At 51.8% G+C, this 27,985-nt stretch overlaps 2 protein-coding genes and 1 long non-coding RNA gene across 10 annotated transcripts in view; 2 read left to right on the top strand and 1 right to left on the bottom strand.

Moving 5' to 3' along the window:
* Window positions 1-2,834, top strand: part of LOC116154668 (uncharacterized) — a 4,091-nt gene extending 1,257 nt beyond the window's left edge. Inside the window, exons 2-4 of the long non-coding RNA XR_004138596.2 lie at window positions 145-455; window positions 698-1,012; window positions 1,268-2,834. This is a non-coding gene — a long non-coding RNA (uncharacterized LOC116154668). The remainder of the gene's footprint in view (window positions 1-144; window positions 456-697; window positions 1,013-1,267) is intronic.
* EPS8L1 (EPS8 signaling adaptor L1) overlaps window positions 1-17,281 on the bottom strand; it is a 24,909-nt gene extending 7,628 nt beyond the window's left edge. The window contains exons 1-9 of one of the 8 annotated variants that reach the window (XM_064489738.1): window positions 17,142-17,281; window positions 13,390-13,582; window positions 4,358-4,470; window positions 3,576-3,628; window positions 2,317-2,357; window positions 2,072-2,130; window positions 1,335-1,496; window positions 881-1,030; window positions 259-341 (exon numbers count right to left, since the gene is read on the bottom strand). In XM_064489738.1, coding sequence (XP_064345808.1) covers window positions 259-341; window positions 881-1,030; window positions 1,335-1,496; window positions 2,072-2,130; window positions 2,317-2,357; window positions 3,576-3,592 — 512 coding nt within the window. In that variant the 5' untranslated portion in view covers window positions 3,593-3,628; window positions 4,358-4,470; window positions 13,390-13,582; window positions 17,142-17,281. The other 7 variants (XM_064489737.1, XM_064489740.1, XM_064489736.1 and 4 more) reach the window with 7 other exon arrangements.
* On the top strand, window positions 14,698-27,985 carry RDH13 (retinol dehydrogenase 13). Its single transcript, XM_010991473.3, has 7 exons — window positions 14,698-14,879; window positions 17,148-17,266; window positions 19,425-19,580; window positions 22,435-22,539; window positions 23,628-23,840; window positions 24,643-24,744; window positions 26,060-27,985. Exons 1-7 carry the CDS (start codon window positions 14,815-14,817, stop codon window positions 26,302-26,304), a joined length of 1,005 nt encoding a protein of 334 aa, XP_010989775.1. The 5' UTR covers window positions 14,698-14,814; the 3' UTR covers window positions 26,305-27,985.

The following is a 27,985-nucleotide window of genomic DNA, read 5'->3' as shown; positions in this document are numbered from 1 at the left end:
GGGGGGGAGCTCTCAGGAGGGAAACTGAGGCAGACGGAGGCGAAACTGAGGACTCCTGTGAGGAGGGGTACACCTGTTTGGGAGGTAGAGGGAAGATCTGAAGCTCGGTTTGTTTGACCCCATTTAAAACTCACTCTGCTCTAGGCCAATGGTATCAACAGATTTCTCGGATGGGAGACTGAGGCCCAAAGAGGGAAAACGGCCTCCCAGAGACCTGCTGGTCCGCTCTTCTCCCTGCTGCCAGTCCAGCCCCCTTACCAGAGCGCCGCCGCCCTGCGCTCCCCGCGGCCCGAGCGGTAGCTGTGAAGAGCCCCCTGGATGTCCTCTCGGATCAGCTCCACCTGCCAATCACGCCAATTAAGCCACGACCCCACCCCACCCGAGGTGGCGCTCGGGCTCGAGTCCTTGGCTCCGCCCCAGACCACGTGCAGTCATCGCTCACGCACAGCATCCACGTACGTCCACGCCCTGGACTCATGCCTTGGCCTTAAAACTGTCCCTGACCTATGTCACTCTCCCACAGAGGCCTCGTCCAGGTGGCGCCTCGCCCCTAGACCACACTCAGACCCTCTCTTTCCTGTTCTGTCCACATTCTGCCTGAGCTTTTAGCCTCCGTCTCCATTCCGCCCTCACGTGCCTTCTCAACTCAATTTCAACCTGTCCTCAAACCCGCCTCCCTTCCGGAATATCTTTCCAGGTCACGCCCCCTCAGCTGGCCCTGACCCCGCCTTTGCCCCAGACCACGCCTCCAATCTTAAAGGCCCCGCCCGGCCGGCGGCCCGGGCCCGGACTCCGCCCAGTTCCAGTTCCAGTTCCGCCCCTGGAATCTGCAGGGTCCCAGCTCGGTCCTGGGAAGTGGCCCCGACTCCGGCCCACTCACCCCCAGACGCAGGCCCTGAAAGAAGTGCACGTCGGGCTGCGTGCGCTCGGAGTCCTGGCACACGAGCAGCATCAGTGAGCAGCTCTGGCCCGGCAGCATCACTGTGTCGCAACGCACGATGGCGCTCAGCGGGTACGACTCCAGCTCCTCCTGCGGGGTGGGACAGCGGGTAAACTGAGGCCTGGAGCCAAGGATACGCCTAATCGGCGACAGCAGTCCCAGCGGGCACAGGCACTGCGCAGGAAAACCCCTCGAGTTTAGGGATAACGACCCTGTTTAATAAATGAGGCTAATGGGGCTCAAAATGGGGAGGGGTCCTTTGCCAAAGTTCCCAGAAGAAGGACGTGCAGGAGTCATGATTCACACTCAGACCCCTGATGTCTCCAGGGCCAAGCTCTCCACGCCTCGGCCAGCTCAGTCCAGCTGCTCCTTCCACCCGCGCGCCCCGTGGCACCTTGGAGTCCGGGTCGAGAAGCGCGACGTGTTTGGGAGACACGCGCAGTAGCATTTCCTGGGTCCAGATGCGGCCTTGGCTGTCCATGAGGGCCAGCTTCCGCGAGGCGTCTTCCACCGTGTGCACGCCATCCTCCTCATCCAGGCAGAAGGTCACCAGGTGCTGGCAAGGGAGACGAAGAAAGCAGTGAGTCCAAGGATGAAGTCAGGTGTGCTCAAAATTCCCTGGGATCCGCCCTCCAGCCTGCGACTAACCACACCTCCTCTGGGAACCTTCTCTGATAACCTGCTCCCCCTCTTCCCAGTGTCCTTTGTGTCTTCCTTCTGAATTACTAGCACCTGGCTCTAGCTAAAGGCTCCTGGAAGGCAGGGGACTGTCTGGATTTTATCTAGTCCCTTCTAAGCACCTTTACCTCCATTAGAGCACCTGGGACCTTTTGCTGATACCTCTGGACCTTGTCTGACCCCTGCCCATCAGGATTGCATCTGATTTGTCCCTGTGGTCCAACCTGGCACAAGAGCTGGTCCAGGGGAAAAGTTGGCAGATTCAAGTGGAACTGAGTTCCTCCACTGAATGCCCACATCTGAGGCAAGGCAGAAGTTCACTTTGCAGATGAGCAAAGTGAGTTTCCCAAGTTCTTTCTCGCTTGGAGGTCCAACTGCTTTCAACATCCCATCACCTCAGGCCTGCCCTTCCTCCCACAAGATTCCTGGTGGCAACACAGACCCCAGACTCACATTGACTGGATACTGGGAAACATCGGCCATAACCTCTGTGGAGTAACGCTTCCTCTGTTCTGCAGGGTGAGGAGAAATGGATGCAGGAGACCAGGGAGACCAGACCCCCAGCCCGGCCCCCCAAGACAGAAAGATCCAGGCCCCCAGCCCCCTCCCTCCTAAAATTCAGGAATCCAGCTCCTCAGTTACCTCCTCCCTTAAACCTAGTTTCTCTCTGCCTGGGGTTTCCTTGCCCCTAAACTCACCATAGATGGACTTGGCACTCCATTTGGGGGAAGCTTCTGGGCTAGTGAAGGAAAAGAGGGGTGAGAGGGGCTGTGGGAATTGGGGGGCAGATCATGGGGGGTTTTGAGTGCCAAGCAGAATTGCACCACTTCGTTGTGAGGGCAATGGGAGCCATGGAGGGTTCTGAGCAGGGGAGGGCAGGGCTAGAGCTGGACTTTAATAAAATAAGAATGGCAGTGGTGCTCAGTGGTGGTGGGGAGTGTGGTCTCTACTGTCACACAGATCCGGGTTTGAATTCCCTGTCAGCTACTGCTTTGCCATAAGATCTTGGGTAGGAGACCATCTCTCCTGCCTCAGTTTCCCTTTCTGTAAGACAGGGGTTAGTTACCCTATAGCCTCCATCTGGTAGGGCTGTTGGGCAAATTCAATGAGATGATGCAGCTGAAGTGTTTTGCAGCCTCAAAAACTGTTGCTGTTATGATGATGCAACGGACTTAACATGCAGTAGGTACTCAATAAAAGGGATTTTTTCACAACAGCAGTTGTACTGGGAGTATCTTCTTCCGTTCCTACCCCCACGGGCCAGGATCTTTTCAGTCAAATCCTTCTCTATCTCCCCCTGCCCTCAGCCTCCTCTTCAAGATCACTTTCTCCAAGAATTCTTTAGTCCCCATTTCCACAGAAATTACAGAAGCTCAGAGCTTGGTGGGGTGGGGTGCGGGGTGGATCAAGATGAGAGATGATGAGCAACCCTTTCATTCAAACCTCTGCTCCTCATCCTACTGCTGTCAGTCAAATCCCCCTACAATTTGATTACCCCCTGAGCTAGAGAACTCACTACCTTACATCTCCCGTGCATCTCCCAGGCTTCTCTCTTTGTCCTTCTCCCTGTTCACTCCAAGAGACTCAAGCCTTCGTTATAAACAGATCTAATTTTTTAGCAAAGGGTCAATATTTAATAATATAACAACAACAGCCACAGCAGGTCTCATGAGTTAAACACCTGCTGCAGGTTTGATTCTCTGCTAAGTCTTATACGTGCCTTATCCTGTCAAGCTCTCAAAATAGTCCCTGTTTCACGGATAGGGTGTGGCCAGGGTCACACGACTGCTGAAAGACTGTTAGCACCTGGATTTGAATCCAGGTCTGCCTGCTTGGGAGCAGGAGGGAGACAGATCAGGCGGTCTGCAGAGTGTCCATGCCCAGGCTGCTGTAAATGCCACCTGTGGGTGTGGGTGAAAGCGGGGGGCTGAGGGTCCTCATGGACAGGGGTACTTACCCACTGGTGGCGCTCATGATGCTGAGAATGGGGAGCTCCCACCGCCTGGAGCCCTGGGAGCCACGAAAGAGGTGAGGGCTGACCTGACTGCAAGACCTATGATTCCTGGCCCCAGCCCCTCCTCCCTCAGACCCGGGATTTCTGGCCCCAGGTCCTCAGCCCTTAGACTAGGAATCCGGGCCCTCAGGCCCTTCTCCCTCAGACCCGGAGTCCAGGCCCCCAGACCCTCCTCTTTCACACTTAGTACACAGCCCCCAGCCCCCAGCCCCTCAGGGATCCGTATACTCAGCTCCCGGAAAACCTACAGGTACTCTCTTTCCCTTCCTCTGCCAGGGATCACGTCTCCCAGCCTTTACCTTCTCAAGGGCCCAGGAGTCCAGGCTCAGAGCTCCTTGTCCCTTAGAACCAAAGGGTTTTGACCCCACGACTCCTCAGAGAACCATTCATCCAATTCTTCAGCCCCTATGACCCCTACAGTCTTCCTTCAGGTCTTGGGGTCCAGTCTTCCAGCCCTTACCTCTTCGGGACTAGAGTTTAGTTTCCCCAGCCTTTCCTGTGTCAGGACTCAGGAGTCCAGGCCCCTTGCTCCTCCTCCCCAAGACCCAGCAGTCCTCACCTCCAGTGCCTCCCCGCTAGGACCCAGATCTCCTCCCTGGGTCCCCTCCTCACCGGCTGTCAGGCTCTGTCAGACGGGAGGCTCTGAGCTCTCTCCCTTCTAGACACGGCCCCTCCTTCCTGCTCCCTCCCAAGGCCCTCCCGCCTCCGCATACCTGAGCACTCACCTGGTCCAGCCTAGCTGGAGTGGCCCCTGGGTGGGGCTGGCAGCAGAAAGACCCAGGGTGGGGGCTGGGACGTCCTCAGGGCAGCCAGAGCTACAAGTGTTTCGATCCCAGCACTAGCACGATCACAACAGTAATCTGGTGTCACATTCCTGCACAGGAATCCCCCCTTTGAATTCTCCTGATATCTCTGCAAAGTTAATTTCCACTTGTTCACAGTCCATGTGGAAGGGTGGGCTTTGACCCCAGGGCCATCCATCTTTCCGTGTCTAAGGCTGGTGTCCATCCCTGCTCTGCGCACACCTACTGTCTGGGGTTCCTGTCTTCACCAGTGCCCTCCGCTCCCACCCCCTCCCCTTCCCTCTTCCTTTGGAAATTTCCCTGAATAACTCCCTATGATAAGAGGTGAGACTCAATGGCCAGCAGAGCTTCAAGGACATCATGAAAGTTGACAGGCTCCTCACGCATAAAATCTCCTTTTGAGAACTTCCCCTGTGCCATGGTCCTTGCTAACTAAATTATAGACACCACTCCTTCTCCCACCCCAGTCAGGTGCATGTTGGGTGTCTCCATTTCACAGATGAGGAAACTGAGGCCTATAAGGGTTCAGAGACTTGCTCAAGGTTTCACATGCAGTGAGTGGTCTCCCTGCTGCCTTCATCTCCCAGTCCAGTCTCCATGCAGGGGCCCCAGAGAAACCTAAGTCAGCTCACATCACTTCCTTCTCAAAATCCTTCAATGGCTCCCTGTTTCTCTGGATAAAAGAGGGCCTTCCACAAGGCCTTATCTCTTTCCTTGTTGCAGCACATGGCCTCCTTGCTGCTCCTTGAGCACCCGGATGCCGTTCTGCCTCAGGGCCTTTGCACTTGCTGTACTCTGCCTGGACCGCTCTTTCCTCAGATATCCTCAGGACTTGTTCCTTCACTTTCTCCAGGTCTTTGCTCCAACGGCACCACCTCAGAGAGGCCTGGCTGCCCACCTCATTTAACATGCAGCAGCCCTTACCCTCCCCTCCTTCATAATCTCTCCCCCTCAGACCAACACTTTGCTCTTCTGAAAGTTATCACCGTCTAACACACTGTGTTACCTGTTCATTTTGTCTATTTTATGTCTCCTCCATTAGAATGTAAGCTTCCCGAGGACAAAGACCATTGTATGCTCAGTCCCCCAGTCTGCCTGCAGCATGCAGAATCAGCTCTTGCATACAGTAAGGACTGGAGTGACATGGGTTGAATGAATGAGTTTTTGCATTTGGTGCATTCCTGTGCATTATTGCTTCATTGCTTCATTGAACACACCCTGATCCTAGATTGACAGGGATGAAACAACGGAGAGAAAGAAAGATAATCAACTGTGTGATGGGATGGCAAAGAGCCCACGTGGATGTGGGTTCGAGTGCTGGCTTTGCCATGTAATAATTCTGGTAACACCTATTGTGTGCTTCTGTCCTCCTCTGAGTGCAGTGTATGTGTGGGTACGTTTCTATAAACCTCACTGCATCCTATGAAATGGGTTCAATTATCCCTGTTTTACACACAAGGAAGCTGAGGCATATGCAAGTTATTTGTCTACAGTCACACAGCTAATAATGGGTGGAGACAGTTGAACCCAGGCCATACAGTTTAGACCCTGTTCCCTTTGTTGTTACTCTGCGCCAACACCTCGTGACCTGGCCCCTTTCTAGCTGTGTGACCTTGGGCAAATTACTTAACCTCTCTGTGCCCCAGATCCTCAAATCTAAAATGGGGATCACAGCACTGGGAGGATCAAAGGAGGTTATGGGAGCTCTCAGTGCAGTAACCGGAGAAGAGGAAATGCTAGGTGAGTGTTAGCAACCACACAGATAGGTTTTCATTCCACAGGTACTATAATGGCAGTTGCTAAGGGTGCCTCAGAAGCCCAGGAGTGGCCACTCCGAGGGTCAGGGCAGGCTTCCTGGAGGAGGAGGGGCGGCCACAGCTAAACCTGAAGGGCAAGTTTGGCAGCCCCATGTGGCCTAGAGGATGAGGGAGGAGTGTTCCAGGTCTGGAGCTGCCTGAGCCACGGAGGGGAGGGCCGACCAGCCAGCGGGGGTGCTGTGCGCGGCTGGACACACCGATGTGCTGTGCTGGGCGAGCGGCTCTCCCCTGTGCAGCAGGCACGGCGTCCTGCGCTTCTCTGTGTCCAGCTTCTGTCACTCTGTGTCTGTAACGCACCCCTCCGTGCCACGTTTTCTGAGCTTGGCCCAGCCTCGGTTGGGGTCCGAGGGAAGGAGCAGACCGGTTACTCTCTGTGAGGCAGATTGGTACCCCATGGAGAGAGAAGACAGAGGCTCAGAGTAGGGAGGCCACCAGCCCAAGGTCACGGTGGCTCTGGGCCAAGACAAACGCAGTGCTGGCTGAGCCAGGCCCTTGCTCCAGGTGCAGGTGGAGAAGTGCTCTCACAGAGGCGTTCAGGGGGAATCAGGGGCCAGGGGTCCTGGGTCTGAAGGAGGACGGGTGGGTCTGAAGGGGGAGGGTGCGGCCAGCGCAGGCGCCCCCAGGCCCCCCCCCCCACCCCAACCCGCTGCTCTGTGGTCTGGAGCAGCAGGTGAGGCCGAAACCGAGCCTCCTCCGCCCTCTCGTCAGGGCCCAGGGCCTCCTTCCTCCTTCCCTGGCCGCAGAGGAGGCCCCTCCCTCCCTCCAAACTGGAACACGTGGTTCCCAAGTGCCAGTGGAGACTCACACCCCGCATAGTCTGACTCAGTAAGTCCCAGGCGGCAAATCTGGGTCTTGGAGACTCACGAGGGGGAACCGGGTCCCCGGCCCCCTTTCCAATCCCATGCCTGCCCATACCGATAGTGCAGCGCCTTTTATGGAGTGAGCTTTAGGACTCTGTGGATCTGAGTTTGCCTCTGTCCCCGAACTGGGAAAGCTTTGTACTCGGTGGACTGGACTATCCTCTCCATTGCAAGCTTCCAGGAACCAAGCAGAATTCTCACTGCAGCACCTTAAGCTAAGATCCTCTGTGTATCATATCTGAAACCACCCCTATCTCCTGCCTCATCCTCCTCTCCCAATGCATACCCCCTACCCCATTCTTCAACTGTAGGATTTGCCGATGAATTCCTAGGACAAAGCAGGGGGGTCAAATTCATAGGAAACGGGAGATATGGCAGGTTGCTGGGGGCAGGGCAAGTAAATTAGATGGGAGCTGGGTCTCAGAAGATATGTTTACTTACATGTTTGTTAATTAATGTATTCATTTAATAGATGGTCCCTGAGACTTAATTTATGCCTTTCTTTGCCCTCAAGAAGAGAGCCTGATTAGGGAAACAAACCCTGTGGCACCCACAGTAGCAATTAGCAGTGATACGTGAACTAATGGAGGTGACAAAAGGACACTGATTGTCCCCAGAGGAGACCTTTATTCTGGCTTTGTGGTGGGCATATGAGGCAAAGAAGATTTTCCCTCATTAAGTGATAACTGGATAGGGTTCAGAAGGATGAATAGGAGTTTGCCAAGGAGGATGTGGCAAGGAATGATCTTCTAAGCTTGGGGAGTAGCATATGCAAAGTCTCGACCTTGCGTAGTAGCAAACACTCAAGCACCTACTGTGTGCCAAGCACGTTCTGAGGCTGCACAGACAAAACCCCGGCCCTGTGTTGTTGCTATTCTAGTGGGTGTGGTGGGAGATGAAGATAAACAAGTAGGCACACACACATGAATAAGACTTTCCAATTGTGGTAAGTCCTGTGGAGGAAATAAAACACAGGTGAAGAAATGGAGTGACTGAGGGGCAGGCAGGTGTGGCCACTTCGGGTGAGGTGGTCAGGGATGGCCTCTCTGAGGAGGTGGCACTGGAGACTTGACCTGAATTTTCAGACAAAGCTAGGAATGCAGAGAGATTTCAGGCTGAGGGAACACCTTGGGGAGGCGGGTGGGGTGCGGCTGGCTAGAGGAGATGAGGCTGGAGAGAGCTATGAGGATGTCATGATGTTGGCATTGACGATGACAACTGCAAATGAGAGGGTGGCCAAACTCCAGTAAAGGGGACTGCCCCAAGCCCGAGTCTCAGGAAGCTCCCAGCGTGACAGAGGAGGTGACGCAAACGCGGGCTACCCGAAACGCGCTGGGAACGGCAGTGGCTCCAGCAGCCTGGAGGCTCAGAGGGGATCTTCTTGAGGCGTAAGGGGTTAGGAAAGGCGTTTTCCTTGGAGTTCCTCTGAGACTGGCCGGCTCTGCGGACAGCGCAGGGAGTGGCACCAGGAGGGTGAGTCGAAGAACTGGCCTGGCTGGAGGAGGAGGCCGGGGGAGGGAGACTGGTGGGGAGCTGTTTGTTCTCTGGGAGGGAGCCAGAGTGGATGTGTCTCCTGAAGCTGGACAAACTTGGTTTCCAGGCTGGGGGTGGTGGATACGGGGCCCCCAGGGACAGTGACGGGGCAAAGGCTCCAGACAGACTTGAGTTTGGATTCTGAGTTGGAGCAAGTGACTTTACTCTCTGAGCAAATGATTCTCAGATTATTCTCATTTCTTCCTCCCTAAAAGGAGCATAAGCCCTAGTACCCGCTGTGAAGGCTGGTAGGGGATGAGGTGCCAGGAGACGTGTAAAGTGCTTACAGCAGGGCTCAGAGCTCGGCCGATGGGTGAAAAATAGACAAAGGAATGAATCCATAACTAAATGAGTGGGTCCACCTGCAGTGACAAGGGATGCTCCTGCAGACAGACAGCTCTGCGTCCCAGTGCCTGCTCTGACACCTCAAGCAACTGACGGCCTCAGTCCTAAGCTTCCAGTGACCACTCATTTATGCAAGACATTTATCTGTTCATTCAACATGTGCTTACTAAGCACCTACTCCACACCAGACACTGTTCTAGGTACCGGGGAACTCAGCGGCCCCAAACCTGCCCCTGTGGAGTTTACATTGTGGTGGAGAACAAAATAAAAAAGGAAACAGTATAGTATGCCAGATGGCGGCAATAAAGCAGGGAAGAGGGCCGGGGAAGTCCAGCAGGTGTTTTGGGGGTTTTCTTGGAAAGTTAGTGTGGTTGGGGAAGGCCTTGCTGAGACCATGATATCTGAGTGAAGAACTGGAGGGAGTGAGGGGTGGGCATATCTGGGGAAGGATTCCCAGGCAGGGGCAGTGGCCAGTGCAAAGGTCCTGAGGTGGGTGCTCACACGGCAAGGCCAGTGTTTCTGGAGCAGAGTGTCGAGGGCAGAGGGGTAGGATATGAAGTCAGAGAGGTGATGGGGGAGGACTGTGGGTTCCCAGGTCACTATAAGGATCAGAAACTGATTGGGGCTATAAAAGCAGGTTTTTTTTAAATTGACATATAGTCGGTTTACAACGTTGTGTTAGTTTCTGGTATACAGCATAGTGCTTCAGTTGTACTTACACAACAGCTAACACAGAACGGGGGGAGCACGGAGACCAGCTAGGAGGCTTTCCCAAGTATCCAGCGAGAGCTAGCAGCAATGCAGATGCTGAGGCGTGCTCATATTGTGGTTATAATTTGAAGGAAGGGCTGGCAGGTTGTGAGAGAAAAAAAGGATACAGGGGTGACTCCATGTTTTGCTCTAGGCAATTGGAAGAGTACAGTTCCTGTTTTCTGAGATGGGGAAGCTTGCTGCTCTAACAGACGGGCCCAGACTATTCGTGGCTTAAATCAGGTTGAAGCTTATTTCTCACAGTTGAACTGGGGCCCATTCGGCAGCTCTGTGATCATCAGAGACCTTCTATCTCATTGCTCTGCCAAAATAGGGTTTCCACCTCATGGTCCAAGATGGCTGCTTCAGCTCCTGCCATCAGATCTGCCTTCCAGCCGAAAGAAAGGAAGAAAAAGGGGAGTGCGTTTTTCTTTTAAGTACATGTCCTTTCTGCTCACATCCTATTGATCAGAACTTACATACATGGCCACAGCTAGGTGCAAAGGAGGCTGGGAGATGATTCTTTATCCTGGGTGTTCATGCACCCAGCTATAAACTAGTGGGTTGGTACTATGAGCAAGAAAGGAAGTATGGATGTTGGGGAACAACTGGTCAACTTTCCCCAGTGGGTCCCCAAGTCTGCTCTTCCTACATCCCTTGTGTCTCTCTTCAGTCCATATTCTATATCTCAGCTGGAAACAAAATTCCTAAAACATAGATCTGCTCATGGCCTTCCATTCCTCATTACTCTTCTGTGGCTCCCCAGAGCCCTCTGAATCAAAGTCAGGCTTCTCAGCCTATCACGAGAGCCATAATCTGGCTCCATCTTCCAACCACTCCAGCCTCATTCCTCCCACCCCTGCCACACCTTACACGCCTCCAGCTCTGCACGTACCTGTGTGCTATCTTTTGCTTAAGCTAATCTCACAGTTTGGAGCTCCCTTCCTGGCCTGAGGAAATCCTATTTGTTCATATGGCTGTGATCACCACCACTTCCCGCAGGAAATTTTCTCAGCCTTCTTACAGAGAGGGGTCCTCTGTCTCTCATGAGCTCTCAGTTACCCTCCCTGCCTTGTAGCTGGGCTGGGAGGTCAGCTATTAGTATGGGGCCTGCCTAACTCCAGGGAAATTCACTAACTCCCTTCCTGACTTTCTTCCTCCTCACCACTTTTCCCTCCTAACCATGCTCTGCCCCTCCTCCCCTCTTCCCTTTCTTCCTCCCAGTTATGGAGCTGTGCATATGCTGCACTCAGCACCTGTACTAAACAAACAAACAAACAAGCAAATCAATTGTTCCATTTACTATGGCCATGTGACAAATCATTCCAAGACCTAATGCCTTCAGACAAGGGCCACATTTATTTTTGCTCATGAATCTGCCATCTGCACAGAGGCATCATATCTCTGCATCCACAGAGGCTATGGTACAGAACCCCAGGCCTGGATCCAGACAGATCTTGTTTCAAATTCCTACTCCATCTTTGGATGTATACCTTGAGCAGTGACTTTCCCTCTGTCAACTTCTGGCTCCTCTTACCCACCAAAATGATGAAGAGTTAGTATCCTTCATATGTAAAGAGTTCTATGAATCAATAAGAAAAAATTCTCACCCCTTCACCCAACAGGGAGAGAGGGGAGCCATCTGCTTGGTGGAGGCAATGTATCTCTACTCCATTTGGTGATGGCTGGGGTGGGCTGGAAGCTGGGTGGCATCTGGGCTGGAAAGACTCAAACAGCTGGAGCCTTGGGAAATCAGGGCTCCTCTTTCATCTGAACTTTTCTGTATGTGATCTGTCCAGCATGGTACTTAAACTTGTTTTTCCATGTCAGCTGAGGGCTCTGAAGATGAAGGGAGAAAGAGAGAGAGAGAAGAGAGAGAGAAGAGAGAGAGAAGAGAGAAGAGAAGACAGAGGGAGGGAGAGAGAAAGAGAGGGAGGGAGAGAGAGGGAGGGAATTGGGTGCTATAAGCCCTCTGATGGGGAAAGCAGAAGGCATCGAGGGCGAATTCTCCCAGCACCTGGGACAGCACCAATGATCATCAGGAATTTATTAACAACATCAACAATGATAAAGGGGTGCACAGCCTACCTGGTAGTCCAAAGAGATATTCTAAACACTTTGGGTGCGTGTGGGAATCACGTAGGAGGTCCTCAGGGGAATGAATTTGCATGCATTGTTCTCTTTATAATAACAACATTGCAGCCAGCGTGCTCTGGCTCTTACTGTGGGCTAGGTCCTTGCCATGAATTACTTGTTACTACAGAGAGGAACATTTTCCTATGTATGTTTCTTTTCCAGTGACCAATTATTCTCTTAGCATAAGTTCTTCCAAAGGGAATGGCTGGGTCAAAGCTAGGCACAGATGGTTTTGCCATGTATTGCTGAATAGCAGTATTTTAGGAAAGCTGTACTAACTGACACTCCTGCCAGCAGGTATGTGTACCTGTTTTACCACATCCTTGCCAACACTGGGTATTATCATTGCTTTGATCCTGCCAATCTGATGGGTGAAAAATATCATCTAGTCATTATCCTAACGAGCATTTCTTTGATTCCCAGTACGGCTGAGTAGTTTCATGTGTTTGTTGACTTTCTTTCTTTGAAAGTTGCCCACCATATCCTTTGCCTAGGCTCCCCTCTCTCCTTGTGGGTGGGGGTGTGTGTGAGAGAGTTTTTTTTCTTATTGATTCATAAGAGCTCTTTACATATGAAAGAAACTAACTCTTCATCATTTTGATGGGTAAGAGGAGCCAGAAGTTGACAGAGGGGAAGTCACTGCTCAAGGTATACATCCAAAGGTGGAGCAGGAAATTTGAAACAGGATCTGTTTAGATCCAGGCCTGGGGATCTGTACCACAGCCTCTGTGGAACTTTTCCCTTTCTGAGGTCTTGCCCACTCCATGGTCCAGGAGCTCTGAGCCTCTGCAATTTCAGGAAGGGGAGAAACTTCTCACCAGACCCAATCACCCTTGCCACATCCCCAACAGCAAACCTATTCTTTATATTTGTTGTGCAGATTAAATATTTGGCACACACTACTCAATAAGCTGTACTCAATAACCATACCTGGTATTATTACCATATAATAGCATAGTTGGTATTATTGCTTTTTTGAACAATTTTTCTCTTCAGCCACATCTTTTGCCAGCTGCCTACCCCTTTAAGCCAACCTCCTATAATCCCAAACATGTTTTGTTTTTACTTTTTACTTTGCAGTGGAGAGGGTTTAAAAATTTTTTTTAAATTGAAGTATAGTTGATTTTCAGTATTGCGTTCGTTTCTGGTATACAGCAAGGTGATTCAGTTAACATGTATGTATACACATGCTTTTCTATTATGGCTTATTACAGGATATTGAATATAGCTCCCTGTGCTAAACAGTATGCCCTTGTTGTTTGTCTCTTTTATGTATAATAATTTGTATCTGCTAATTCCAAACTCCTAATTTACCCCTCCCCAGCCTTTCCCCTTTGGTAACCATGTGTTTGTTTTCTATGTCTGTGAGTCTGTTTCTGCCTTATAAATAAGTTCATTCGTGTCAGGTGGTATCATGTGGTATTTGTCTTTCTCTTTCTGGCCTATTTCATGTGGCAGGGAAGGGCTGAATCCATTTGGTGACCCACCAGGCTCTGCTACTGGCATTTCTCACCTTTGGATGATGGAGCCAAAAGGCAATGTTTCAGAGTTTCCGGATCTTTCTCCACCTTGGACATCCCCATCTCAGAGGCCAAACTGGAGCTTGCTGTGCAGGTGCTTCCATCCTGTCTCCAAGACTTCCTGCAGTTCCTGGGGACGGGGCCTCCCTAGGCTTGCAAGGACCAGCCTTTGCTTGCTGGTCAGTCCTTTGGAACATGCAGGGGTGCTTGAGCCTCATGAAACCTCCAGGGGAGCAGGTGCTAAGCTACCAAAGAACTGCCCACTTCCAAGACATCTGACCTCTGGCACCTCCATCCTGAGTTACGTCCCTGCTGTGCTGACCACTGACCCTCTCATCACCAGCCCTGTATACTTCTGCCACATACCAGCCACACTCACCAGTTTTAATTAAATAAAGCATGATTTGTCTTGTTGGAAAAAAAAAAAAACCCACACAAAACCTCTTGGGACATTTGTAAACAATTTATCAGCCAGATAGTTCTCATTTCATAAATATTCTTAGGTATGTCTGTTGATGACAAACCTGATCTAATCACAAATCAAGTGAATTATTTGTAGTCAAGTACTTTCTAAAACAAAATTATTAAAATATTTTCCATGTTTCCCCCCCTTTTTCATTTTATTGCAGTATAATTTACATGCAATAAAATTTGCTATTTTTAACTGAACATGCTGTTGAGATTTTTTTTGGGGGGGTGTAGTTAGATTTATTTATTTATTTAATGGGGGTACTGGGGATTGAACCCATGACCTCATGCCTGCTAAGCTGGAACTCTACCACTGAGCTATACCTTCCCTTCCTTATGTTACTTATTTACTTATTTTTATTGAGGCATAGTTGAGTTACAATATTCTGTTAGTTTCAGGTGTACAACATAGTGATTCAAAAATTTTATAGATTATACTCCATTTAAAGTTATTGTAAAATATTCTCCCCTAAGTTGTACAATACATCCTTGCAGCTTATTTATTTTATACATAGTAGTTTGTAAGGAACACATACTTTTAGGTGAGGAAATGGGCTCATATATTTGAAAGACACAGAGGATCGCAGGCTGGAAGCTGCAGCTGCAGGACTGGGGTCCTGGGCTTTCTCCAGAACTGCGCTGTACTTTGTAGCAGAGCGAGTTTGATTTTGTGGAAACTGCGCGAGGGCCCCGCCCCTCAACCCCGCCCCTGAGACAACAGCCACGCCCCGGTCCCAGAAACTACCATTCCCAGCTATAGCTGCGCTCGCGGCCCGTCCCCATAGGTCCCGCCCCTGGGGGCCCCGCCCCGCCCCCGCCCCTTTCCGGAAGCCGCGGGTCCCAGCCGCGCCCGCCCTTCCCCACGTGGATCCCGGACCCCGCGCTCCTTGGAGCGACCCGGGGCACGAGTCTGCGGGCGGCTGCGATTGGATCCCCCGCTCCGGCCCGGCATGAACCGCTACATTCTGCCGCTGTCCGTGCTGGGCACAGCGGTGGGGGGCGCCGTGCTGCTCAAGTGAGTACGCGCGGGTCCCTCGGCCAGGGTAACGGCGGGCGAGTCTGCATGGACAGGGGAGGGAAGGTGGAACTCGCCAGTCCCTCGCGCACCCAGGAGCCCTCCAGCTCACCCCACCGGCAGTGCTCCCACGGAATGCGGGGGCAAGCGTAGGCCCCGGGAGGGCAGGTCACGGCCCAAGGTCACCCAGAGAAACGGGCAGATCCGGGCCCTGGTAAACATTTTTGTTTCCGGACTTGCTTCCGGACTTTAATTAAGTCATTTAGCAAATACTTCTTGGGCACTTCCCATATATCGCATCCTGGCCCAGATGCAAGGAAAATCTATGCCACCTCGGCTCTCGTTACCCGGAATTACAGAAACGAACCAGAGCTGTCCGGCTCAGTAAACGAAAAGACTGTATTGCACGGGATACATACATACTGTAGTTCTTTCTTGTCTTCCCTAGGCTAATTCGCTTTAGGAAAAAAAAAAAAGCTACTAAATATTCTACCGCAGCAACATTCATTAGAACTTTCTGCGATGATGGAAATATTTTACGTTTGTCCTATTTTATAGCCACTACGGGTGGCCGTTGAGCACTTCAAGTATGACGATGCTATGCCCGTAGTTAACAATATTTGCACTGTAATGTGTACTTACAGACTGGGTAAGAGGGTAGGTCTCACGTTAAGTGCTCAGGATTAGCAATATGTAATTTTATTACAGTCACACAAGAGATTGGCTGGGAATTAGGCCAGAAAGTGACTACAATATTGAAATACTTTTTTTTTTCTTAAGGGAATGAAGGATATACCATAAATCTCTTTGAATCACTAATTTTGGGTTTGTTTATCTGCTCTATGATGAGGATTTATTTTGAACTTGTTTCTCCTGATCTGATAGTTTTTGTTTGTTTGTTTAGCTGGATTGTACCTTATTATTCATAATTCATTAAACGTTTGCTTTGTAAATATCAACTACCTTTTCTTGAAAGCACTAGAAAATGGGAATAATTTTTCCTTATAATGAAATTCATTGGCTGCTCTTTTCATACTATTATTGTCTTTCAGTTCTGAAAAAGCTAAACAAACAAACAAACCCCAAAACCACCAAATAGTGTCAGCATGGGAAGAGTGAAAGAAAACTGAATGCCCTAGGGGGAAAAAGTACGGCTACTTATTTTTAATTAACTTAAATTAAAAGTTAGCCTCTGGTGGCTGGTGGCTACTGTGTTGTACAGTGCCCTTCTCTTGTGTGGTGACGACATTGTTTATGTGGCCACTTCCCTATTGGTGGCATGTGGTTGCTTCCAGTATATAGCGTCTGTGGAATATGGGCACAGTAGCAGAATAAGGCCCTCCCCTTCTCCAAGGATGCGCATGTCCTAATTCCCAGAACCTGTGAATATATCTCCTTTCCTAGCAAAGGGGGCTTTGCAGATGCCATTGGGTTAAGGACCCTGAGATGGGGCGATGATCCTAGGTTATCCAGGGAGGGGGCCAATGCAATCACAACAGTCCTTCTAAGAAGGAAGGAGAGATTAGAATCAGACTTGAAGGTGCTATATTGCAGACTTTGAAGACGGAGTAAGGGGCCATGAGCCAAGGAATGCGGGTGGCCCTTAGAATCTAGAAAAGGCATGAGAATGATTCTCCCCTGGAGCCTCCAGAAGAAACACGGCTCTGCCGGCACCTCGATTTTATCCTAGTGAGACCTATTTCGGATTCTGGCCTACAGTCTGCAGGTCAGATAACTGCATGGTTTTAGCCCACTGAGCTTGTGATGATCTGTCACAGCATACGCCGGAAAACGGACACGGTGGGTCTTTACAAAATAGCGATTGTGAGGAGGGGAGGGTGTAGCTCAGCGGTAGAGCACGTAGCTCAGTGGTAGAGTGCCTGCCTCGCATGCACAGGGTCCTGAGTTCAATCCCCAGTACCTCCATTAGAAAAATAATAAAATAAGGTTAAAAATAAATAAACCTAATTATCCCGTCCCCACAACAGAAGAAAGGTAAATTAAACATTTAAATAAACAAATAAAAAGCAAATAGAAAAATAGTGATTGGCTCGGTCTTGGAAGCTCCCGACCCCAGGCCATGCTGAGTCCTTTCCTAGTAACAGGACAATGGCCCTGTGGAGTTAAGGACTATGGGACGTTTTTCCATCTTTCCTTTGGTGGAACACAAGCTCAGAGCAGTCATTTGCCTGAGACCACAAAAGCCTGGGGCCCCTGTGGCAAGAGTGCGCGGACAGATGGAACTGACCTGTCATTTCTTACCTTCAGGGACTATGTCGTTGGCGGGGCTTGTCCCAGCAAGGCCACCATTCCCGGGAAGACTGTTGTTGTGACGGGTGCCAACACGGGCATCGGGAAGCAGACCGCCTTGGAGCTGGCCAAGAGAGGTGAAGTCGGTGGGCGGTGGGCGCCTGCCTTCTCTGCCCCAGTTGCGGGCAGAGGACGGTTTTGTTTCCTGGGGGGTGTGCAGGCATCCGATTCACTTGGTTGCAAGTGGCAGGAACAGACTCACGCCGGCTTAAGCCCAAAAACTTCATGTCCCTGGAAGAGGGAAGGGCGGGTTCAGGGTCTCAGAAGAGGCCCTGGACACTCGGCAATTTCTGGCTTTGGTTTTCCTCTTTGCATGGGCCTCACCCTTTCCTACTGTCGTGGGACTCAGTCCTATTGGCTGGGCTGAGGCCCGGGTCAGAGGTTAGGGGTCAAGTCTTGGCTTCAGGCTCCTCCAGGCTTACCAGTCAGGTGTTTTGTAGAATGCCCTTTGATTTGGGTTAGTTTGGTGTTTTTCTCGTGGTCAGACTGGGGTTATGGAGGAGAAGTGCCCTCCTCAGCACACACAGATCTCTTCTGAATTTAGAATCAATGTTGGGGAGGGTGTAGCTCAGTGGTAGAGTGTGTGCTTAGCATGCACGAGGTCCTGGTTCTGTCCCCAGTCCCTCCATTAAAAAAACAAACAACTGGTAGAATCAATGGGGTTTCCTGTGGGGTCAGGCGCAAGAGAGGGAGCGGTCAAGGGCTTTGGTCTGAACAGCTGGAGGACCAGCGGTGGGACGGATGGGGAGGCTGCGGCAGGGCAGGACTGAGGGCTGGGAGGAGACTGGAAACTCGCCCTGGGCTTGTTGAGTTGTGGTGACCAGGGAAATGGGTCCCCAAAAGACCAGACCAGAGCTGCCTGCCCACTCCCGAGGTCAGATCAGTGGGGGGCCAAGATAGGCAGGCCCCCCCGTCCAACCATCACCACATGGGGTCTCCCCAAGGGAGGGACACAGGCTCCTTTCAGGAAAAGGAGAGAAAGGAAGTTGAGCCTTCACACCTGCTGCTGTCCTGAGGGCCAGGCTGCCACTGGAAGGGCAGATTCCGGACTTGATGAGTTCGTTCTGGACAGTACGAGGGGACAGTGGGACGTGTAGCAGGCAGCTGGGTCCAGCTGTGGGGCGATGAGCCTTGTAGATCCACATGGTCAGCATCCTCTGCTCAGTCCGTTTCTTCTCACTTTTATAACTTGAAAAAAAAGTTGTTGTTTTTTTTAATGGCTATATGAAGATGTAATTCACACCTTTAAAGTATTCACTTCTGTGACTTTTAGTATATTCCCAGAACTGTGCAATCATCACCAGTCTGCACTATAGAACATTTTTATCACCCTAAAACAAAACCTCAGTCCTCTAAGCCATCACCCCCTAATTCCCCATCCCCCCAAACCTCGGAAACCACTAATCCACCTTCTATGGATTTACCTTTTCTGGGCATTGCAGATAAATGGAATCACACACTCTACGACATATTGTGTCTGGCTTCTTTCCCTGAACATCTTGTTTTTGCGGTTCATCCATGTGGATGTGACAGAATGTCCTTCCTTTTCATGGCTGAGTAATATTCCACCAGTGGATAGACCACATTTCATTTATTCATCCATCCCTTGATGGACGTTTGAGTTGTCTTCACCTTTGGCTATTGTGAATAGTGCTGTTATATACATTCAGGTGCACATTGAAAAAACTCTTTTTTGTTTGTTTTGTGGGGGAGGTAATTAGGTTTATTTTTAGAGGAGGTACTAGGGATTAAACCCAGGACCTCATGCATGCTAAGTATGCACTCTACCACTCGTACTATACCTTTCCCGCTAAAAAAAATTTTTTTTTTAATTGAAGTACAGTCAGTTTACAATGTGTCAATTTCCGGTGTACAGCATAATGTTTCAGTCATATGTATATGTACATATATTCCTTTTCCTATTCTTTTTCATTATAGGTTACTACAAAGTGTTGAATATAGTTCCCTGTGCTATATAGTAGAAACTTTTTTATCTATTTTATATATAGTAGTTAGTATTTGCTAATCTTGAACTCTCAATTTACCCCTTCTGACCCCCTTTCCTTCCTGGTAACCAACTTCTTTATCCAGTCATCTGTTGATGGACATTTAGATTGCTTCCATGTCTCAGCTATTGTAAATAGTTGAGCATGCATTTTTTTTGGTGTGGACTTCTGTTTTCATTTATCTTAGGAGTGGATTAAAAAAATTTTTTTTCTTGTTTGGGGCTTCCAGGAGGAAACATCATTCTGGCCTGTCGAGACATGGAGAAGTGTGAGGCGGCAGCAAAAGACATTCGCGGGGAGACCCTCAATCACCATGTCAACGCCCGGCACCTGGACTTGGCCTCCCTTAAGTCCATCCGAGAGTTTGCAAGGAAGATCACTGAAGGTAGGAGGGAGGACGCCAGCCCTGTAGGGTGAGGACTTGGGCGGCCAGGCTCTGAGGAGTGAATACACCAGGCTGGCCCTGGAGCTGGGTGTGGGCAGGCTATGGCTTGCAGGCCAGATCTGGTTTTCCATGCAGCCCATGGGGTGAAGATTTTATATTCTTTTCTTTCCTGACATTTTCACATTGACATTTGTTACATTTTTCAATGACAGGAAAAAAACCCCAAAAGAATAATATTTCATGACACATGAATGTCTTATGGAATTCAAATTTTAGTTTTATATGGAATTCAAATTTTAGTTTCCATATATAAAATTTTCTTGGTACACAGCCATGCCCATGGGTTTACAAATTATGGCTGCTTTAGTCCTGCGAGGGCAGAGTTCAGCAGAGACAGACCGTATTGCCTGCAAAGCCCATAGTATTTACTGTCTGGTCCTTTACAGAAGAAGTTAATGAGCCCTGCTCTATAGGAAAGCCACCTCCTTCTGTGTGAGCTTGATTCCCACAAGACGCAGAGGCCGAGATGAGATTCCATGTGTAGGGAGGTGCTGGATGAGTTGGCCAGGTGAAACACTGATTCACCCTACATTTCCTGAGGCTCTCTGGCTCCTGGGTGACACCGGGGACACAGACATGAGTCAGGTTCAGGCTCTGTTTTCAAGGAGCGCCCAGACCCGGCTGTGACAATAGGTGACTGACAGGGACACACAGGCACGGTGCAGAGTCCCTGGAACTCCCACATTCTCCGCTGGGTATTTCTTTTTGCAAATCCGGGGATCAGGCTGGCATCTTCCTGGTCCCCCTGCTGGAGGAGTCCCTCTTCCTGCTTCCCACCGTGTGGTCCCAGAACTACCTATGTATTAATTTTTTCCAACAGGAATAACAGTTACTGGGTTAAACATTCAGAAAGTGCCAGTGGGGACACAGCAGAATGGCTTCCTTCCATCGGAGATGCCGTCCTCAGATGTGTTCCGTGCTCTACCTCCTGTGGTCCGTTTGGAGCCCTTTTATTCATTTAAAAAGCAAACGAGGGCGTATACCTCCCTTCGGCTCTTTTGTACAAACCGGGGAGCCCACTATACACCCAGCGCTGCCCTGGGTTTCGTCTCTCCCGTCGTCTCTTGGAGATCATTGCAGGCGGAGCTTCCCCCTCCTTTTTTTTTCCCGTGGCTACATTGTGTTTCTTCATTGTTTTCCTGTGGCTACACTGTCTTCCAGGCCTCAGGGTACCCCGCAGCGTGGCTCTGACAGTTGGCCACGCAGGGCCCTTGGCTTGCCTCCCGCCTGCTGCTGCTCCGAGCGATGCTGCTGTGAACACCCTCTGCAGACGTATTTGTGTCCTCCCTGAAGGTGGCCCTCACCTCCCTCATGGCAACATTCTCTGTGGGGTCCCCGTTTGCCTCCTTCACAGCTCTTTTCACTGGAGATTTCCCTTACGTATGCAGTTGGCTGTCAGACTGACTCCCAGTCACCCTGGAACACTCACGACTGTCTTGTCCATCCTGTATATCCAGTGCTCAATACGAGGTGCTTAGAAAATACTTGCTATATGGGGTGGGGAGGGTGTAGCTCAGTGGTAGAGCACGTGCTTAACATGCACAAGGTCCTGGGCTCAATCCCCAGTGCCTCCGTTAAGTAAATAAACCTAATTACACACCCCCTCTCAAAAAAACCCAACTTGCTGAATGAACAAGAATTAAGCCACTCTACCTGGCAGATTTTGAACCCAGGACCTCGTGCATGCTAAGCACACACTCTACTACTTGAGCTATAACTGCCCCCCCACCCCAGATGTGGTCTTTATGGAGGTGATCAAGTTGAAATGAAGTCACAGGGCAGGTCCTAACACAACCTGACTGGTGTCCTTATAAAACGGGGAAGTTTTGACAAGAAGACACGCACACAGGGAAGACGCTGGGTGGAGGAATGCCAGCACGGCCACCAGAAGCTGGGAGAGAGGCGCAGACATTCTCCCGCACAGCCTCCGAGGGAACCAGCACCGCCCTCTCAGGCTCCCAGCCTCCAGCACCTGGAGAGAAGACATTGCTGTTCAAGCTGCCCAGGGTGCGGTGCTCGCTTACCGACACCCCTGGAAGCTGACACAGGAACGAAGGCTCTGTTATTCATCCCATTCCACACACGAGGAATCGAGGCTCCAGGAGGGGCAGCCCCTTGTGCCAGGGAAGCTGGGTTGCGGAACAGACGCAGAGCCATCAGCCCACAGGGCCCCAGCTTCCACCAGTAACTCCCAGTTTGAGGCTTGGGGGCTCCTGCAGCAGATGTGGCCGCTTTCTCCTTCTAGAAAGATCTCCCAGGCTGGGTGGTGGTGGGAGTACTCATTTTCTGGGGCTGCTGGAATACAGTGTCGCCAACTGGGTAGCTTGAGACCATGAAGATTCATTCTCTCACAGCTCCGGAGCCAGAAGTCCAAGATCCAGGCGTCAGCGGGCCGGGCTCCCTCCCAGACTCTGGGCAGAATGCCCCCTTGCCTCGTCCGGCTTCTGGCGGGGCCGTCAATCCCCGGTGCCTCTAGGCTCGTAGATGCATCACTCCCAGCTCTGCCTCTGTTGTCACAGGATGTTCTCCCCGCATGTCTCAGTCTGAGTCTAAATCCCCCCTTCTTGTTACGACACCAGTTGTGGTGAATTAGGGCCTATCCTACGTACAGCCTCATCCTCACTTGATTGCTTCTGTAAAGACTGTTTCCAAACAGGCTACATTCAGAGGTTTCGGGTGGACATGAATGTTTGGGGACGCTGTTCAGCCCAGCGCAAGGGGCTCTGTCCCTCGGCTGCCCTGGTGCTCCCTGCAGGGCGGGGCTGACACAGGTGTCCTCACCCCCGTCTTGCAGAGGAGGAACACGTGCACATCCTGATCAACAACGCGGCCGTGATGCGGTGCCCTCACTGGACCACTGAGGACGGCTTCGAGATGCAGCTTGGCGTTAACTACCTGGGTGAGGCTGGGGGCTGTGTGGCATCGGCCTGGGATGTGAGCGGGGTCCCCTGTGGGCCAGAGAGGCTCCGGGAGGGGGGGTCTTCCTCCACTCTCCAACGTGGCCACACATGGGGTCACCCAGTGGCTCAGGGAGTCGCCTGTCCATCGCTGGACCCTCAGTCCTTTGCACTGTCCATCAGCCTCTTGGCCTTTTGTTCTTGTCTGTCTGTCCTCCAGTCTCTGTCTGTCCTTCACTCACTGTGTCAGTTTATCTGTTGTCACCCTGAATGCAACTGGAGTTCCATTAGTAAGGGTGAAGCAAAGAAATGTTGGGTAGGCACCAATCCTATGGGGTTAGCTCCCCGCCCCCAATGACCTCATTTTAACTTGATCCCTCTCTAAAGACCCAGTGTCCAAACAAGGTCCCACGCTGAAGTGCGAGAGGGCAGGACTTGGAGGAGCTGGTGGCGGGAACACAATTCAACCCACAACACAAGTGTTACTCTCCTCCACCCCCTGCTGGCTGGGACTCAGTCACCTGCCCACATTCAGCTGCAAGGGAGTCGGGAAATGTAGTCTTTCACGGGGCAGTCTTAAGCATAACCAAAAATTCTATCACTGAAGAAGGAAAGGAGAAAGGAAGGACTTGGGGAGACAGAAGGCATCCTCTTCTCCAGCTGACCCCACAGGGTCATCACAGAGCTTGGTATCTGGGGCCGCATAATCCTTTTTTGTGGGCACTGTCTTGTGCACTGTAGGATTTTTAGCAGCATCCCTGGCCTCCACTCACTAGTTGGCTGCACTGCTCTCTGCAGTTGTGACCATCGAAATTGTCTCCAGGAGGGGAGGGTATAGCCCAGAGGTAGAGCACGTGCTTAGCATGCAGGAGGTCCTGGGTTCAATCCCCAGCACCTCCATTAAAAAAAAAAAAAAAGAATTACTGTTCTCCACCCCCCCCCATACACAAAATTGTCTCTAGATGTTGCCAGATGTCCCCTGTGGGGCAAAGTTGACCTCGCTGAGAAACAAGGGTTATCGGGAGGATGAAATAAAGGCATGTTCTTAGTATGGTTCAGTAAAATTGCCTTTTTGTTTTCCTTCACCCAGGCCATTTTCTTCTGACACACTTGCTGTTGGACAAGCTGAAAGCCTCTGCCCCTTCGCGGATCATCAACCTCTCGTCCTTGGCCCATGTTGCTGGGCACATAGACTTCGAGGACTTGAACTGGGAGAAGAGGAAGTATGACACTAAGGCAGCCTACTGCCAGAGTAAGCTGGCCCTTGTCCTCTTCACCAAGGAGCTGAGCCGGCGGCTGCAAGGTGCGCGTGACGGCCTCGCTGGCCTCTCCTTCCTTTAGCTCCAGATCTGAAACCGTCCTGCTGTGACCCTGGGCCGACTGACGGGAGGTCAGGCATTGCCGGACACCATAGGCAAACACAGGACATATATACCACCATGCTCCAGGCTGTGCCTGAAGCAGACATCACTAATCAATCTCAGAGCCTCTGCTGCTCTAGGCCAGTGGCAGTATGTGGAGACATTTTGCAGAGGCCAAGGATACTACTGAACATCCTATAAGATAAAGAATGACCCGACCTTAGTGTTTATTATTTGTTTTGTTTTTTTTTAATGGAGGCACTGGGGATTGAACCCAGGACCTCATGCATGCTAAGCATGTGCTCTACACTGAGCAACACCCTCCCTGACCTCAGTGTTCATGGTGCTGAAGTTGAAAAGTCTACCGTTTGCCCTTGCTTCTCAAAGAGGGTCTGTGGATCAGTAGTACCAGCTCACCTGGGCACCTGTCATAATTGCAGCATCTCAGGCCCAACCCCAGCCCACTCACCACTTCAGACTCTGGGGGTGGAGCCCAGCCGTCTGGGTTTCTCAAGCCCTCCCGGTGAGTTTTACACGCTCAGGTTGAGAGGCTCTGCTCTGGGCAGCCATGAAACAGAGCTGCCTTGCAAGATGAAACCGCCTGGTGTGGAGGTTTCAGAGCAAGAAGGCGGCATGGGTTGATGGGGAGCCCCCGAGCCTAGGGCGGGCAGCATCAGCCTTCCTGGTAGGGGTGCACCTGGCACCTGCCTGCCTCCGTTCCTTACCCTCCCCGTCTCTCCCCAGGCACAGGCGTGACTGTCAATGCCTTGCACCCCGGCGTGGCCAGGACAGAGCTGGGCAGACACACGGGCATGCACAGCTCTGCCTTCTCCAGCTTCATGCTCGGTAAGTCCCCTCCCATCCTGGGGTCCAGCACCCCCCTCAGTGTATTAGTCAGGGTTTTCTAGAGAAACAGAATCAACAGGATACACATAGATATCTAGAGGGATTTACAGGAGGGATTGGCTCATTCATCTGTGGAGGCTGAGAGGCCCCACGATCTGATCTGACACCAGAGGTCCAGGAAAGCCAGTGGTGTAGTTTTAGTCCAAACCCAGAGGCCTGAGGACCAGAGGAACTGATGGCGTAAGTCCCAGCCTGAGCCAGAAGACCAGGAGCACCGACATCTCCGGGCAGGAGATGGATGTCCTGGCTCAAGGGGAGAGAGGGAATTTGTCCTTCCTCCACCTTTTTGTTCTGTTCTCACTGCAATGAACTGCATGGTGCGCAGCCACCTTGGTGAGGGTGGGTTTTACTTAGAGCAAATGCTGATCGTTTCTGCTCATACCCTCACCTCACAGACACACCCAGAAATAATGTTTTACCTGCTCCCTGGGGATCCCTTAGCTCAGCTGACCCATAAAGTTAACATGACACTCAGAGATTATCTCCAGGCTTTCCTCGGCCCCGTTCCCAGTATCTTTACTGGCACTGAGTCACTTTTATATGCCTGTCTGGTCTGCCAGCCTCAGAATAGCCTCAGGAAACAGGCCAGAGCCTATTTGATATGAAAACTGTCCTGGAGGGGGAGGTCACGGAGCTGACTTCCTGAAGTCCATCCCAAAGGAGCTGGGCCACCTGGGGCGGTGACTTCTCTCCTAGCCTCCCTTTTCTTATCCGCAGAGTGAGGGCCGTAGAAGTGCCTGCCTCACAGTGGGGAGGGTTAGATGAGACCTCCTTGAAAAGTGCCAGCACAGTGCCTGGCCCAGATTCAGGCCGAATAAATAATTAGAGCTTTATAACAAGTGTTTATAATCCCAAAAAACATTTAGTAGGTGGGAACTAGGTATCAGGGATGTTAAGCTGAGGCTGGCACCTGATACCACATTCAATACACGAAAGTTATTTTAAAGAAAGATCGGGTGGGGCGAGGACCTGAGGCTGACATAGAGGAAGGGGAGCTTCCATTTGCCTGGGAAAAGCCAGGGGGGCTTCCTGGGGGAGGCAGCCGTCAGGCTGGTCCCTGCATCTGGAAGTATTTGCGCGGCACCAGGGGAAGGAATGCCTGGTGTAGGAACCACAGGGGCCAAGGCCTGAATGGAGGTGGGCTCTGTGGGGCTCTAGGGAAACCTCTGGCCTCAGTGGGTCCTGAGTCACCTGGGGCAGACGAGGACTCTCAGTGTCCTGCTCTCTGAACGTGTGGACGGAACTCTGATTGCAGGGCCCGTCTTCTGGATGCTGGTCAAGAGCCCCCAGCTGGCGGCCCAGCCCAGCACCTACCTGGCCGTGGCCGAGGAACTGGAGGGTGTTTCTGGAAAGTACTTTGATGGACTCAAAGAGAGGGCTCCGGCCCCCGAGGCTGAAGATGAAGAGGTGGCCCAGAGGCTTTGGGCTGAAAGTGCCCGCCTGGTGGGCCTGGAGATCTCCTCTGGAGCCTCTGAGAAGGGCCAGCCCCTCCGCAAATAACCTCTGGGAGCTGGCGTGAAAGCCACTGAGGAGGCAGAGTCGCAGGGATGGAGCAGCGACAAAACAAGCTGGCCGCCATGCCAGCAGCAGCCTCTAGGCGGCAGTATCGGCTCTCCTGGCCACAGCGGACTGAATTGCAGATGGGCACCTGACCCAGGGAATGGCTGGTGCCTTGCGCCCTGCTGCCAGCAGGTGAGCTGGGCCATCAGATGCCTTCCCTGGGGCTGTAAACTGGCAACGGTGGAGGGCGGAGTCAGCTCGGCTGGTGTGGGCCATGCCGGGGACCCTGTGGTGTGTGGTGGGCAAGTTACCCGACTGATGCCCTGGAGTTCACGGGTCCCCATGGGACCTTGCACACCTCCAGTCTGCTCTCCAAATGTAAAATGCGCAGAATAACTCGACTACCTCATTGGATGGCGCGTGGTGACGGGTGATAGCCTGGCTCGGGGAATGGCAGCTGTGCGTTCTTGGCCCGTGGACGTTTGCTGCGGGCCGCCCGTGTGCCAGACCCTGGCGAGGCGCCCCGCCGGGAACCGGCCGACACAGGTCTGCGCTGTTAGCTCCGAGCCACGCTGGGGACAGCGCGGGGTGAGGAACCACCGAGGAACCCGGAAGCCTGTGATCACGATCCCCTCTCCAGTTCCCTCGGTGATGGAAACCGGAGGCGCAGACCTGCTCTTTAATGACAAAAGTTTTAAAAATGCGGCTGAGTCGTAGGTTTCATTGTCTTCGTCTGTGTGTGTGAGGGGGAGCGCCGACGAGCCGAACAGGAGAACTGGAAGAGCTCCTGTATCTATTGCCTTCAGGGGGCCAGGCCATCAGTTTAAGTGTCAGCGGGGCAATAATCAAATTGAAGTTCAGACTTTTCGAGATGAAAGGTGTCCTCCCCCCTTTCCCGTGGCACCCGTCCCTGAAGTCTGCGTGTCTCCTGTGTTGGAATCGGGGCTGGCCCTCAGCTCGGGCACAGACGTAACATTGTAAACTGATCATACTTCAGTAAAAATATATTTAAAAAATAGAATTCAGGGGGCAGCCACAAAGCTAAGTCATCAAGACATGATGCGGGGGGATGAAAGGCGCCTGCTCTGTAAACACAGTGAGTCTTCCTTCTGTTACCACCTCAGAGGAGGACGGCCAAAGGACATGCTGAGGGTGGCTTGACCCTGAGGGTGGCAGCTCCCGACTTGGACCCCACCTCCCCCCGTTCGTGCCCTGTGTCTTCTAACCCCCTGAATTGGGGCTGGACCTCGTGGGTGACCTACTTCTAACAAACAGAACAGCACAAAGGTGAGAGCTCCCGTGATTAGGTTACAAAAGACGGACGTCTGTATCACTGGCTCTCCCCGCTCCCTGCCGTCCCCGCTCAGTGCTGAGCCGGCCGCCAGTGCGTGGCCAGGAACAGCCACACAGGAACTGAGGCCTGAGCCCAACAACTGGGAGAAACTGCGCCATGCCAATAACTGTGTAGGCGAGCCCGCCCTGTTCTGTGGGTTAGAAGCAAGCTGCAGATCCGGTCACACAGAAAAGGAAGGGACTGTTGCAAGGGTTTGACTCTCAGGAGGTGGGACTCATGGGGGAGCCACCCGGACAGCATGTCCATCACAAGGATATATGTGTACTCCTGGGAGTCAGGGCGCACCCTCAAAACCCCTGGCTCTCTAAATACACGTATAGGATTCAA

Source organism: Camelus dromedarius, chromosome 9 (assembly GCF_036321535.1).
Source record: "Camelus dromedarius isolate mCamDro1 chromosome 9, mCamDro1.pat, whole genome shotgun sequence".
Classification (NCBI taxonomy): Eukaryota; Metazoa; Chordata; class Mammalia; order Artiodactyla; family Camelidae; genus Camelus; species Camelus dromedarius.
This window is presented reverse-complemented; position numbering and strand designations above follow the sequence as displayed.

Bases quoted from the DNA above. Each gene is read 5' to 3' on its own strand.
- RDH13 (XM_010991473.3), top strand. From the start codon at position 14,815: ATGAACCGCTACATTCTGCCGCTGTCCGTGCTGGGCACAGCGGTGGGG. The intron at 17,267-19,424 runs GTGAAGTCGGTG...TGGGGCTTCCAG, and splicing joins CTTGGAGCTGGCCAAGAGAG to GAGGAAACATCATTCTGGCC. The intron at 22,540-23,627 runs GTGAGGCTGGGG...TCCTTCACCCAG, and splicing joins GCTTGGCGTTAACTACCTGG to GCCATTTTCTTCTGACACAC.